We start from the raw sequence: 14,342 nt of genomic DNA on the forward strand, positions 1-14,342 counted from the left end.
CCAACACTCTTTTCTCTTCTTATATTCCAAAAGGATCTTTTCGGTTTCAAAACGATACCACTATACCAAAAAAAAAACCTTTATTAATTATGCATGCTGTCTGCTGATGTGTCTATATTACATATGTATATAAACTGCAGCAAGAAAATAATATGAATCTATCAGTGAAAGTAACCCTTATGTTGTCCACGTCTCGTAGGCTGTTTTCCTCTACGTGGCACATAACATGTTGCTCATGTGTCCACCTCACAAGCTGTAGTTTTATCTCAGTGAACAAACTAATACAGAAAACAAATATATCTCGCCATTATGATTCGAATAAAGATTCTCATCGTCATAAAAAATGGGAGGATACTATCTTTCGCACTTATACTCGTCTTATAGAGACCAGTTTATAATTGATTATCTACTGAAATATGACTATATGAGTTTGGTTAGATCATTAAAAATCAATGTTATGACATGAAACCTGCTGAAAACAAAAACTCGTTTTCTCTATTTTTGTTGCTATGGATGTTTTCTTTAAATCCAAACAACATAGGATTCTTACTTCAGTGTATAGTGGAACTTAATGACACCATCATGTTGGCTTCGATTTTAAAGCTTTACTGACTTGCAGTGTGAAGATCATAAGTTCAGATGATTTTACGATTTCATATAATTTTATATTTGATAATTGATTAAGATATTCAATTTGACGATTAAGATCAGAGAATGAGTAGAAATTAGAACCATACATCTATAGGAAAATGGATAAAACTATTATTTTTGTTAGTAGCAAAATATAATAGCATGTCTATGAAAATATTGTTTTTAAGTTCTACTAATTGTAAAAGGTCATTAACAAAATCCATTTCCTTAACACGCATTTGGTGCCGTCTCGGATTAGGAACAAGGAAGTCGTATGCAAGAATATGACAATATTCAATGCCTTTTAAGAACAATTAAGTCATAATCGTATATAAGACTCTGACAGTCCCATTAAAGACAACTTTACACTACACACCTTTGAAAATCATACCAACAAATCTCACGAAAGCACACCATAACCTAAAACTTTGTAAGTTATAAAGTTTGATTGGTAAAACAAAAAAAACGAAAAAACAGTCAGCCAAATATGTAAACCATATGATTCAGAAGCTTAACCGGCTTATGTGACATTTTCGAAAAATATATCATTTTTTCAACTTAAAAAAATTACTATCAGTTGCTACTCATATAACTCATATAAAAGTCACTATTCTGTCAAATTTTTAAAACGATTTTAATCATGACTCTCACAAACAATCCGATCGTTTAAATATTTTAGTTTAATTAAAATCATTATTATATGGACCCTTATTATATTACAAGAAAGAAATATCTTGAGGGAAGTGAAAAGAGTAAAAACTCTTGGAGTTAGGAACATGAAGTAAGAGGGAAACAGGTGCCAAACTATAGTGGCATCTCCTCTGCACTCTCCTTATCTCTTAAACACACACTTACAGTATTAACTTCTCTCATTGGACCTCTTTCTTTCACCCTCGTGTTTATATATTGTTCTTCTCAGAATCTCTCCTTTGTTTCCACAAATTGTCTGTAACTATCTCACATCTATAAAAAGACCAATCCAATAATTATTTTTCTTTTTAAAAAAATCCTCATTAAAACCTTACCTACCCATGAAGTAAAGTAAACCTCCTTTCTTATATCCACAAAACTCATTTTCTCACATAAATTTCGTCAGTCTCTCATCACCAAAGAAGGAAAGATGAAGAGAGGACATGGAGAAACGTGGGACCCAGCACCACAATCCCAACAACCGTCTGGCTCCTGTGAAGGTTCTTCTTCAGTGGTGGATAACATCAAGGGTAAGATGGCGGACGACAGCAACATGGACGAGCTTCTCGAAGTTCTTGGCTACAAGGTTCGGTCTTCCGAAATGGCTGAAGTAGCGCAGAAGCTCGAGCAGCTTGAGATGGTGCTGTCTAATGATGACGTTGGTTCCACTGTCTTAAACGACACCGTTCACTATAACCCGTCTGATCTCTCTAACTGGGTCGAGACCATGCTTTCCGAGCTCAACAACCCGGAACCCTCGGATCTTGACCCGACCCGGATTTGCGAGGATAGGTCTGAGTACGGTCTGAGCGCCATTCCTGGTCTCTCGGCGTTTCCCAAGGCGGAGGAAGGTGCTGAGGAGGAAGCTAGCAGCAAAAGGATCCGACTCGAATCAGTCGGATCCTGGGGAGAGTTGACTCGCCCTGTTGTGGTCGTTGACTCTCAAGAAACCGGAGTTAGACTAGTCCACGCGCTGGTGGCCTGCGCTGAGGCGATTCAGCAACAAGATCTCAACTTAGCGGACGCGCTCGTAAAAAGCGTGGGGACACTCGCGGCTTCTCAAGCTGGAGCCATGGGGAAAGTCGCTACTTACTTCGCACAAGGCTTGGCGCGTCGGATTTACGCGGCAGACCTCTCAGGCGGTTCCTCTGTGGGCCCCTCGTTCGAAGAGGCTTTGCAGATGCACTTCTACGAGTCTTGCCCTTACTTAAAGTTCGCTCACTTCACGGCGAACCAAGCCATCCTCGAAGCCGTTACGACGGCGCGTAGAGTCCACGTGATCGACCTCGGGCTCAACCAAGGGATGCAATGGCCGGCGTTGATGCAGGCCTTAGCGGTTAGACCCGGCGGACCACCGTCGTTCCGCCTCACCGGAGTCGGACCGCCGCAGACGGAGAGCTCGGACTCGCTTCAGCAGCTAGGTTGGAAGCTAGCTCAGTTCGCTCAGGCGATCGGCGTCGAGTTCGAGTTCAAAGGCTTAGCGGCGGAGAGTTTATCTGATCTCGAACCGGAGATGTTCGAGACCCGGCCCGAATCGGAAACATTAGTGGTTAACTCGGTTTTCGAGCTCCACAGGCTGTTAAACCGGTCCGGTTCGATCGAGAAACTCTTAACCACCGTAAAGACCGTGAGGCCGAGTATTCTTACTATGGTGGAGCAAGAAGCGAACCACAACGGCGTCGTTTTTCTCGATAGGTTCAACGAAGCGCTTCACTACTACTCGAGCTTGTTCGACTCGCTGGAAGACAGTTACACCTTACCGAGCCAAGACCGAGTAATGTCGGAGGTTTACTTAGGGAGACAGATAGTTAACGTGGTGGCCGCGGAAGGAACTGATTATTAGACTATGTGAGCCAAAGACTCTTTCTGGTGCAGAAGGTTCTAGACACACCATTGAGCCGAGCTCACAAATACACAAACAGAGTAGCAAGCCCACAACACCCTCTGCACTAGCCGTTAACAAACAGTGTCGTCATCAACGTACGAACAGGACAGCTCACGGTCGGAAGATTACAGCACAAGACTTCTCTACCTTTAACAGATTCCATTGCTTAGATGCTGATGCTCTAGTATGCTAACGTGAGCTTTAGGGTTTCTCTTACTTGTGTATATAAAGAGATGAACACATTGTATAGCCGCTTTAAAAGTTGAAAGAAATAAAAAGTAAAGTATTATCTTCTTCTTCATTGATTCATAGAGATTCACATGGTATCAGAGCCATGACCGAATCCATGGATCCTTTGTCTGCTCCATCACTGAGCATCTCACAGTGTGTCACCTTAAAACTCTCTTCTACAAACTACCTTTTGTGGAAGACACAGTTTGAATCCTTCCTTTCAAGTCAGTCACTACTTGGTTACATAAATGGATCTTCTCCTCGTCCTAATCCTACAGTCACAGTCAGAAACGGGGATGTGGCTACAGAAGAAGCCAACCCGGAGTTCGTCAAGTGGATGCGTCGTGACCAGCTAGTTATGGCTTGGTTGTTTGGTTCTCTGACGGAAGAAGCTCTCAGATCTGTCTACGGTCTCAACTCAGCTCATGAGGTCTGGCTGAGCCTTGCGAAGAAGTATAACCGTGTATCAGCAACAAGAAAGCTTGACCTTCAGCGTAAGCTGCAAGGTATGTCCAAGAATCAAAAACCGATGTCTGAGTATCTTAGTGGAGTCAAGAGTGTTTGCGACCAGTTAGATTCTATAGGCTTTCCAGTCTCAGATCAAGAGATGATCTATGGAGCCTTGAGTGGGTTGGGAAAGGAGTATGAGTCTATATGTACTGTCATTGAACATTCAATGGACTCAACTCCAGATATGAGATATGAAGATGCGGTGTTTAAGCTGGTTAACTTTGATGATAAGCTGCAAGTCCATAACCAGGCTCCTGAAACAACACCACATCTCGCGTTTCACTCTGACAGAAGTCACTACTCCAGAGGACGTGGCTACTATAATAACAGAGGAAACAGAGGAAGAAGCTCTTATTCTACTAGAGGAAGAGGATTTCACCAACAGTTCTCAGGATCTAACTCATCCTCCCGCCCCATGTGTCAAATATGTGGTCGTTATGGACACACTGCTCCCCGCTGCTACAACAGATTTGATCACGAGTATCAGTCCCCAGCTACTCTTCATGATGCTCTCGCTACGGTTAGGCTCTCTGATAATCCACAACAGTCAGGTCACGAGTGGTTTCCAGACTCAGCTGCGTCAGCGCATATCACCAGTGACAGATCACAACTTCAATCTGCTGAGCCTTACCTTGGAAACGATCAAGTGATTGTTGGAAACGGTGACTATCTTCCAATAACTCATGTGGGATCAATTGCTTTGCAAACACCGAAAGGTACATTACCCTTACAAGATGTTTTAGTGTGTCCAGATATAACCAAGTCTTTACTATCTGTCTCTAAGTTAACATCTGATTATCCTTGTGAAATTACGTTTGATGATTCAACTGTGTTGGTTAAGGACAAGGTGACAAAGCAAGTGATAACACAAGGTCACAGAAATAAGGATCTCTATGTGCTGAAGGATGTTCGGTTTCAGGCTTTCTATTCATCAAGACAGCAGGCCACCAGTGAGGAGATTTGGCATCAACGGCTTGGTCATCCTCACAAGGACGTTCTTCAGCTTCTATCTCAGTCTAAAGCTATCGTTTTAAATAAGTCAAGCTCCAAGTCTGTTTGTGATGCTTGCCAGTTTGGGAAGAGTTGTAAGCTTCCGTTTTTATCTTCTGAGTTTGTGTCTACTCAGCCTTTGGAAAGAATACATTGTGATTTGTGGGGTCCTAGTCCAGTTGTGTCTACTCAAGGTTTCAAATATTATGTTATCCTTATTGACAATTATACCAGATTCACATGGTTTTATCCTTTGAGGTTGAAGTCTGAGTTTTATTCTGTTTTCATTCGATTTCAACAACTCGTGGAAACTCAGTTTCAACACAAGATTATGCAGTTTCAGTGCGATGGAGGAGGTGAATTCATTGGCTCAGAGTTTCTTCAACATCTTGCTCGCAGTGGTATCAAACAACTGATATCTTGTCCTCACACACCCCAACAGAATGGGTTAGCTGAGCGCAAACACAGACATCTCACCGAGTTGGGCATCACTATGTTATACAATGGGCGTGTACCACAACAGCTATGGGTGGAAGCTTTCTTCTCTGCAGTATTCTTAATCAACCTGCTTCCTTCTTCCGTTCTTTCTGACAAGAAGAGTCCTTATGAGATGCTACATCAAACTCCACCTCTGTACACTGCTCTACGAGTCTTCGGTTGCAAGTGCTATCCGTCACTACGTCCATATATGACAAACAAGCTCGACCCCAAGTCCTTGGCCTGTGTTTTCCTTGGCTACAATGAGAAATATAAAGGTTACCGATGCTACTATCCACCAACAGGAAAAGTTTTCATCAGTAGGCATGTCCTATTTGATGAAAATTCATTTCCTTATGCTGATATGTATCAACGGTTTCATAAAACTTCGCGTTCTTCCCTTCTCAATGCCTGGAGAGAAGCATATCTACTACCTCAGAGTCAAGCTCCTCCACCAAATCAAGACATCCCGGAAGAACTCCCACCACGCCGTGATGTTCATGAAGCTGAGCCAGTGGTAGTACAAGATGAGTCTGATTCTGAAGATGAAGATCAGAACCAACAAGTTGTGGTTGATGAAGTTGAGATAGAAGAACCGGTTCAGTTCGAAGAGGAAGATCCTCCAGTGCATTCTATGACTACAAGAGCTCGAGCAGGTATAGTGAAACCAAACCCGAGATACGCTCTGTTCACTATAAAAGATGAGTTTGCTGAGCCTAAATCAGTCAAAGCTGCGCTGAAACATAAAGGTTGGACAGCTTCAATGGGAGTAGAGATTCACAACATGGAGGAAACAGAAACCTTTGAGCTAGTACCACCTGCAGATGATCAAAACCCATTGGGCAGCAGATGGGTGTTTAAGACAAAGAGAAATGCAGATGGCAGTGTTCTCACACTAAGAAGTAGACTGGTGGCTAAAGGAAACGAACAAGAAGAAGGAATAGACTATATTGAAACCTTTAGTCCTGTGGTTCGCACTGCTACTATAAGAGCTGTTCTTCATGTTGCAGTAACAAAGAAATGGGCTCTAAAACAACTTGATGTTCAAAACGCCTTCTTGCATGGTGATTTGAAAGAAACAGTGTATCTGCTCCAACCTCCAGGCTTCGTTGATTCTGAGAAGCCAGACTATGTGTGGAAGTTAAAAAAGGCTATCTACGGCTTAAAGCAAGCGCCTAGAGCCTGGTTCGATAAGTTCAGCTCATTTCTTCTTGAGTATGGTTTCAAATGTAGCTTTCCCGATCCTTCCTTGTTCATTTACCATCAGGGCTCGGATGTTATCTACCTCCTCCTGTATGTAGATGACATGATTCTCACAGGCAACAACAATCAGCTTCTTGAAAATCTGCTTTCTCAGCTGAACAACGTCTTCAGAATGAAAGATATGGGTCCGGTGCATTACTTTCTGGGTATCCAAGTCCATCATTATCTCGACGGTCTCTTCATGAACCAAGAAAAATATGCTACTGATCTTCTTGTTACTGCAGGCATGTCAGACTGTGCCCCTATGCCTACTCCTCTCCCACTGAAATTAGACAAAGTTCCTGGTCAAGACATTCAGTTCTCTGATCCGTCACACTTCAGGAGCTTAGCGGGCAAGTTACAGTACTTAACGCTCACCAGACCTGATCTTCAGTTCTCGGTGAACTACATATGTCAACGGATGCATGCTCCAAGTCAATCTGATTATACTCTTCTCAAGAGGATCTTGCGTTATGTTAAAGGAACCCTGCAGCTTGGTATCACAATTCGCGCTAACACGGATTCTACACTCCTATGTTACAGTGACAGCGATTGGGCCGGCTGCAGAGAGACAAGACGTTCTACTGGCGGCTTCTGTACAATGCTTGGGTCCAATGTCATCTCATGGTCAGCTAAACGTCATGAAACTATCTCCAAATCGTCAACTGAAGCTGAGTATAGGACAATGTCCATTGCAGCTTCCGAGATAGTATGGCTTCAGAATCTTCTTGCTGTAATGGGACTGAAGCAGCAGCGAACTCCCTTATTTCTCTGTGACAATCTCTCAGCTGTTTGCTTAACGGCTAATCCCATGTTCCATAAACGGACAAAACACTTTGACTTAGACTATCATTATGTTCGAGAACGTGTTGCTCTCAAAGCTCTCGAGGTCAAGCACATACCAGCATCCCTCCAGCTCGCTGATGTGTTCACCAAGTCTCTAGGCCAAGACGCGTTCTTCAAGCTACGCAGCAAACTTGGAGTCTCCCTTCCTCCGATTCCAAGTTTGAGGGGGGATATTAGACTATGTGAGCCAAAGACTCTTTCTGGTGCAGAAGGTTCTAGACACACCATTGGGCCGAGCTCACAAATACACAAACAGAGTAGCAAGCCCACAACACCCTCTGCACTAGCCGTTAACAAACAGTGTCGTCATCAACGTACGAACAGGACAGCTCACGGTCGAAAGATTACAGCACAAGACTTCTCTACCTTTAACAGATTCCATTGCTTAGATGCTGATGCTCTAGTATGCTAACGTGAGCTTTAGGGTTTCTCTTACTTGTGTATATAAAGAGATGAACACATTGTATAGCCGCTTTAAAAGTTGAAAGAAATAAAAAGTAAAGTATTATCTTCTTCTTCATTGATTCATAGAGATTCACACTGATCGGGTCGAGAGGCACGAGACGCTGGCGCAGTGGAAAGCCCGAATGGGATCCGTCGGGTTTGACCCGGTGCCTCTCGGATCCAGCGCGTTTAAGCAAGCGAGCATGCTCTTATCGGTTTTCGCCGGGGGAGATGGATACAGAGTTGAGGAGAACGACGGGTGTTTGATGTTGGGGTGGCAGACGAGGCCACTTATTGCCACGTCGGCGTGGAAACTCGCCGGAGCGTAGAGATGACACGGGAAAAATGAAAGAGAAAAAATAAATGTTTAAAAATAGGGACCGTAACTTTTAGCTATGTTTTACTGTTTTAACCCAATCTTTTTGTGTGTTTTAAATGTTTTGCCTAAATGTTTACATCTTTATCGTTTTGGACCCTGTGCGTAGACTATCTTAGAAACTGGAGAGAAACGAGTAAAACCTTGTATCGTAGCTCGAGCTAGTTAGTTCTTCTTTTCAAAGCTTTTCAATAAATGGAAGGGATAATGTTTTCTATATGTCTATAATTTTACCCAATGTATATGTTTATATTAAGATCATTTGTGTGATATTTATCAGTATTTGGACTGTTTCGTTTTGATAACATGGGGGTTGGTGGTGGTGAACGTGAGCGGTTCTGAAAAGGCGGATCCAAAACGTACTTTCAGTTTCGAGGACTGATGTCAGCCTTTGTGTTACAAGATTTTCTTATCAAAATATCTTTTGGTACATTTTTTTTTGTTTTGAAACATTAAAAGAACAAACAAATTGTTCTGTTCTCTCTCTTTAGTATGGGGCTGATGATGTAATATAGATAGCCAAATTGATCTTCACGTACGTAATCCAGTTTTAAAAGTGTGTGCGGTGATGAAAATCGTTTTTACCTTTATGATATCATAAGCCTCAAATTAAATGGGCTCCTTCAACAAAAGACTAGTTGGATCTAAAGTTGGATGATTATCATTCTTAAACGTGATGCATGTGATCTTGAATAAAAAAGTTATTTAAAAAGAGAAATATCTAACTAGTAGTCTAGTAGTGAAAGCTTGATGTTGATGTCTAAACTCCAATGCCACAACAACATGATTGAAACCTTTTATTTAAAATTAAAAACGTTTCTATAGAGATGTATATGTACACACCAAAGACCTTTTATTATGAACAACTTTGAGTAATAAAAGAAACCAAGTCACTGAGAACCAGAAGGCCGGCACTGGACTGGCATATATATTATATCAACCCTTCAATCTTCATCACCCTTTATGCAGAATCAAACCTCGGGAAATGCGGTTTTAGGGACGGACAAGAGTGGAAGCACGTTCTTGTAGATGTCTCAAGCTCTTCTCCATGCTAACTTGCACCATTTCAGCTAGCATCTTCTTCGCCTTACCTGACTGATCATCTCCGTCTATGTGAGAGATCAAGCTCGACACTATGTTCTCTATTGTATCGGGTTGAACCTCTGATCTTGGACTTTTTGAGTTCCTTAGTAAAGAGAGAAGTCTTTGAGCTTTTGTCCGAGACTTCGATGTTCCTTGAACCGTGAGCTCAAGCAGTCCCGGTATTACACCTTCTCTGAGAATGGGCTCTCTGTATTTACTTCTATCGCTCTGGCAGAGTGTTAAGAGCACGCCAACCGCGTGTTCTCGAGCTTGTAGTGACCCGTTTTCGAGAACCTCCACCACCGCAAAAACTCCTCCTTCGTATGAAACTAAACCTGTTCTCGCCTCCTCTCCAGAAACGATCAAGGACTCTATGAGGGAACAGCATTTCTCAGATGTTTTCGATGATTTTTTACTTGTTTTGAGAAGACTCAGTATCGGCAAGAGTGGTCTGGTCGCTATGATCATGCTCAGGTTAGTGGAGAGCGTAGAGAGGTTGGAAAGTGCCATGACTGCATCAACTTTAGCTTGTGGGCTTCCGTGTTGAATGACTTTGACTAATAGAGGAATCACTCCGTTAGCTCCAATGATGGGTTTGTTGGTAGCGGTGGCTGAGAGAGTGAGCAAAGATGCAGAAGCATATTCTTGAAGTGTTTGGCTATTACATTGCAAGAAGTTGATGATTGGCTCTAATGCACCTGCTTCAATAATGCTCACCTTATTCCTGAAAAATGAAAAAAACAACAACAAAACTCAGAAAAGTCTTAAAGACAATGACAACTTAACAAATAGACTTTGGTGCATTCAGTTTCTCAGTCATATGAATTGTAATCAAGAGGAATAGAGTTGCAGCCCATCTACCTAACCTCTTAGGAAAACCAAGCCGACCTAAAGGTACGGATTGTATTAAATAATGTTTATGGACACAAAAATTAAAGTAAGGGAAAGATATTTAATGAAGGAGAGGAAAAGTGAAGATAAAGAAAGGCTTTTGAGGTTTAGCTTCTCTACTTTGCTTGCACCTCTTTTCTCCACTTAATAAAAAAAAAGTGATGATAATAGACCAAAGAAGAAATTAGACTACAAGGTCTCGTTTGCGTACAAATTAAGGAAAGATTCAGCCAGCAAGTGAAAAACTGTATAAAATACTAAGTCTTGTAAAGCAAGGCCCTACTACGGATGTACAAATTAAAATTTAAGTTAGGCAAAACTTATTCATACCTGCCCCCGTAAAGCAAAAGAGTTAGTTAAGCTTCAGTTGATTCCCATCTAAACTACTACTTGACTTAAAACCATCCTCTGTTATTTTCTTGGTTTGCCACATACCCCAAATGATAAAAAAAAAACTAACTGGATCAAGATCCGTGAGATGTCATCACTTTGATGTAACTAAAGGGGGAGGGAATTTGCGGCGGCATAACTAGTGTCATGATATTCTTCTCTATGTGTTTTTAGGGAGGATAAAAAAAAGATTCTTGTGTGTTTTGGTCTTATCTAGCAACTTGATTCGTTGCTTTCTTATGGAATGTCAAGACCAGGGAAAAAAAAAGAAAGTAAAAGGTAACATGAGTCTCTCTAGATCAATCAAAATATCATCCGCAAGTAGAAGAACCAATCAAACCTCACGATTAGTAACGATAAAAAAGGAATAGTCAGAAATCTCCAGAAACCGCATAAAACGAAAGAACAATTTAAAAAAGTGAGAGAAGGAATAAAGAAAGAGTATCTTCTCTCTAGTACCGTGACGAAATATCCTCTTTCCAAAAAAATGGATGAACCCTAGATAATTCTCAATTCCCAGTAACAAAAAAAAATCTTCAAAAAGAAGCAAAAAAAAAAAAAAAGAGGAACACACACACACACACAAAGGGAGCTTAGAGGAGGAAGGGTAGAGTACACTCCAAGCAAACGAAAAGCATTTGGATAAGAGGCAACTAAAGTTGTTGGATCCAAACAAAGCATAGTTCGCTAAGATCGAGAGATTATCCAATCATGAACGAGCAATTGAGCTAATGGATATAACCTCTATCAATCGTCTACGTAATCTAATATTCCGAATTTGATTAATTAGAAGTCACTAATCAGATAAGCGTAACGAAAACAGAATCAAGGAAGAATAAAGCGTAACGTACTTCTCGTCTTTGACGGCGAGGTTGAGGAGAGCGAGGAGAGCCGCTTCGTGGTGCGACTCGGGCGATTCGAATCGGAGCATGGAAACGAGCGGTTCGACGGCCTGGGAAAAGTGTCGGCGGCATCTATGCGACGTCTTGGTCAGCCGGCGGATCTCTTTGGCCGCGAACAGCCTCGAGTCGGGATCCTCCGATCGGATTAAGCTCAGCACTCTCTGGATTGAGGCGGAAGACGACAAAGAAAGGGAAACGGAAACGGACGTGGTGCGGAGCAATTCGTGGTCTACATCTCCGCCACGTGGCGAGTCGCAATCGAGGCTCGTAGCGGTTGAGGATACAGAGGAAGATGGAGAAGAAGAAGCAACGGTGGAGGTTGCTCCGGCGAGGTCCATTTCAGAGAGAGAGAGGCGGAAAGATCTGTTTGAGAAAGAGAGAGAGAGAGAGAGAGAGACTTATATGAGTAAGTGCGTTGGCCAACGGTTACATAGTACGTGTACATATATATATACTACACCAACACCAAACGCAAAAAAAAAAAATATATGTTTTTATAGTCAAATTTTTTAGAGCAAATTAGCTCAATATACTGAAAAGAGTAGGATACCATTGAATTGGGGGAAAATGGTATTGATGGGAAGAAGAAAATTGAAGGGAAATAGGGTGAATGCAAATAGAGGGGAAGTTGTGTGTAGGGAGTACAAATTCTCAATATTTTAATTTCGGGAATTAAATTTGTTTTTAATATAAGAACATATTAAATTCCAAATTTTAGAGAAAGATTTTTAAGGGATGGCTAATATTTTCTTAAGTTTTTTTTTTGTGTGTATCTTTTAGTTTTCATTTGTAAAAAAGAGATATTTTGAACAATGATGTTTATGGGCTAAAGCTAGCTGAGAGATTTTATTCTAATATATGTTTTGAATAAAGTATATATGTTTGTTGGTCCTCAATGTTAAAGATCAGTTGGCAACCATTCTTTGTTACATTGTCTTTATCTTATGCATAGACATTTTTGGGCTAAAGGTTGAAAAGTACATAAAGTAGGGGAGCCTCATTTATATTTGACTGGTGATAATATATATTTTTGTTTCCAATATCAGATTTTCACATTAAAAGACAACTTAAAATTTGATTATAAATAATTGAACACATCATTTTCTATGATTACCTATTTTCAAAATCAATAATAATTCTATACATTCACCTACCTTTCTAAAGTTTACAATTTATCATCATTAAATAATGAAAATATATAAAAACTTAAATTTATCTTTTTGTAACATTAAAAGAACATTTATAATTCGAAAACGGAGAAAATATTATTAATATATCACTGAGTTAACTACATTTTATACTTTTATAACCAAAAATACATACTTAATCAAATGATATGCCATTACAAAAACAAATTAAACATGATTAATCCTCAAATCATTTTCAAGTGAATTATAGATTTTGAAACTCCACTTAGAAAATTTTGGCAACATCTTTCATGAGACCACGATTAGCACTTGCGAAATCAGAAAACTCTTGGTACGATATGTACCCATCACCATCGGTATCAATCTCGGCCATCATACGCTTAATGTCATCGTGTGTGGCCGAGCCAAGGTTCTTGAGAGCATCTCCAAGCTCGGTGGCAGAGATTTTTCCATCTCCGTTAGCATCAAACTTCTTGAAAACACGGTCGTGCTCTGCTTTCTCGGTTGCGTCAGCCATTGTTAATCAGTTTTCTTCTTTTGGTATCGAAGGAATTAGATGAGAACATAAAGGTTATATAAAGAGATTTGAATGTGAAGAAGCTGAGGCTATGCTTTAAATTAGGCAAGTCTAGGGAGGAAACTGAAGTTACTAAAATTAGAATGTGACTTGTCCTCCATTAGCGGTCATTACAAAACAGTTTTATTTTGTTAAAGACATAACTACAATTTAGACAAGGACACACTGATCAACTCCTCTGTCATTTTAAGCTTTATTTCGTAATGTTAGATTTATAGCAAACTATTCATCCATAGTGAGAAATAAATACCGGAAGAAAAAAACAAAAATCAATGGCTGATCCAACCTTTTTTTGGCTTTATCTCCATCTTTTAGAAGCAAAAGTAAGTCTCTTGAGACTTGAGAGTATAAAGAGGTGTATAACCTTCAAGGAGCTCTATCAAAAGGTTTAGTGTCATTGTAACATGTATCCCACACTGCTTCCATGGCGTCTTTTGCTGCTCCATCAGAAACTTCACGATCGGATCTAATCACAGATTATACCATCATCATCATCATCATTATCATCATCAAATGAACATGTTCATAGAAACTAATCAATGGATCTCTAGAGTGATTCTAAAACCCTAAACCCCTAGATTGATCTAATCAAACAACCAATGAATCTAAGAATTGAGAAGCTGAAACGAAAACGAGAGGCTTATATACTTCGAAAGCTTCGTTGGATCATGTCCTGGCATTCTTCGATGGATCTACCGCGATTCCCTCCGAGGTTCAAATCGGAACCTGAATTAGGAGAGGCTGCATCTTCCATTTCTGCTTTTCTGCTTAATCGACGGTAGAGTTCCTCGGAGCCGGAGAGTCGTGGCGGCTTGAGATCGATGGTCAGACGGAGAAGGAAGGAGGCGAAGGGTAGATTTGTAAATTATATTAGCATAAGTCAGTCACTGCGCAGTTAAATGGGATACCTGTCGACAGTTTTATTTGATTCGGTTTGCATAACCACCATATCAGACCGGACATGATCCGGTTTAAGATAATTAAGTTGATAATGGGCTATAAGTATTTTAAAGAGGGTTCATAGCTAAAG

The 14,342-nt window shown here is 40.7% G+C and overlaps 3 protein-coding genes across 4 annotated transcripts; 1 reads left to right on the forward strand and 2 right to left on the reverse strand.

The window, feature by feature from the left end:
• Positions 1 to 1,419: 1,419 nt before the first annotated feature.
• Positions 1,420 to 8,538, forward strand: LOC106450539 (DELLA protein RGL2). 2 transcript variants are annotated; one of them, XM_048780259.1, is made up of 2 exons: positions 1,420 to 3,157; positions 8,047 to 8,538. In XM_048780259.1, the coding sequence occupies exons 1-2, from the start codon at positions 1,751 to 1,753 to the stop codon at positions 8,272 to 8,274; spliced, it is 1,635 nt and encodes a 544-aa protein (XP_048636216.1). In that variant the 5' UTR covers positions 1,420 to 1,750; the 3' UTR covers positions 8,275 to 8,538. The 2 variants fall into 2 exon arrangements, with proteins under 2 accessions (XP_048636216.1, XP_048636215.1); XM_048780258.1 differs by having other exon boundaries at positions 1,420 to 3,151; positions 8,041 to 8,538.
• Positions 8,539 to 9,105: 567 nt separating this feature from the next.
• On the reverse strand, positions 9,106 to 12,010 carry LOC125609178 (U-box domain-containing protein 7-like). The gene is made up of 2 exons (XM_048780260.1): positions 11,537 to 12,010; positions 9,106 to 10,128 (listed from the first exon to the last, which is right to left on the reverse strand). The coding sequence occupies exons 1-2, from the start codon at positions 11,923 to 11,925 to the stop codon at positions 9,315 to 9,317; spliced, it is 1,203 nt and encodes a 400-aa protein (XP_048636217.1). The 5' UTR covers positions 11,926 to 12,010; the 3' UTR covers positions 9,106 to 9,314.
• An 822-nt stretch (positions 12,011 to 12,832) lies between these two features.
• LOC125609179 (polcalcin Bra n 2-like) lies at positions 12,833 to 13,300 on the reverse strand. Its single transcript, XM_048780261.1, has one exon. The coding sequence runs from the start codon at positions 13,250 to 13,252 to the stop codon at positions 13,001 to 13,003; it is 252 nt and encodes an 83-aa protein (XP_048636218.1). The 5' UTR covers positions 13,253 to 13,300; the 3' UTR covers positions 12,833 to 13,000.
• Positions 13,301 to 14,342: the final 1,042 nt, after the last annotated feature.

This window comes from Brassica napus, chromosome A5 (assembly GCF_020379485.1).
Source record: "Brassica napus cultivar Da-Ae chromosome A5, Da-Ae, whole genome shotgun sequence".
NCBI lineage: Eukaryota > Viridiplantae > Streptophyta > Magnoliopsida > Brassicales > Brassicaceae > Brassica > Brassica napus.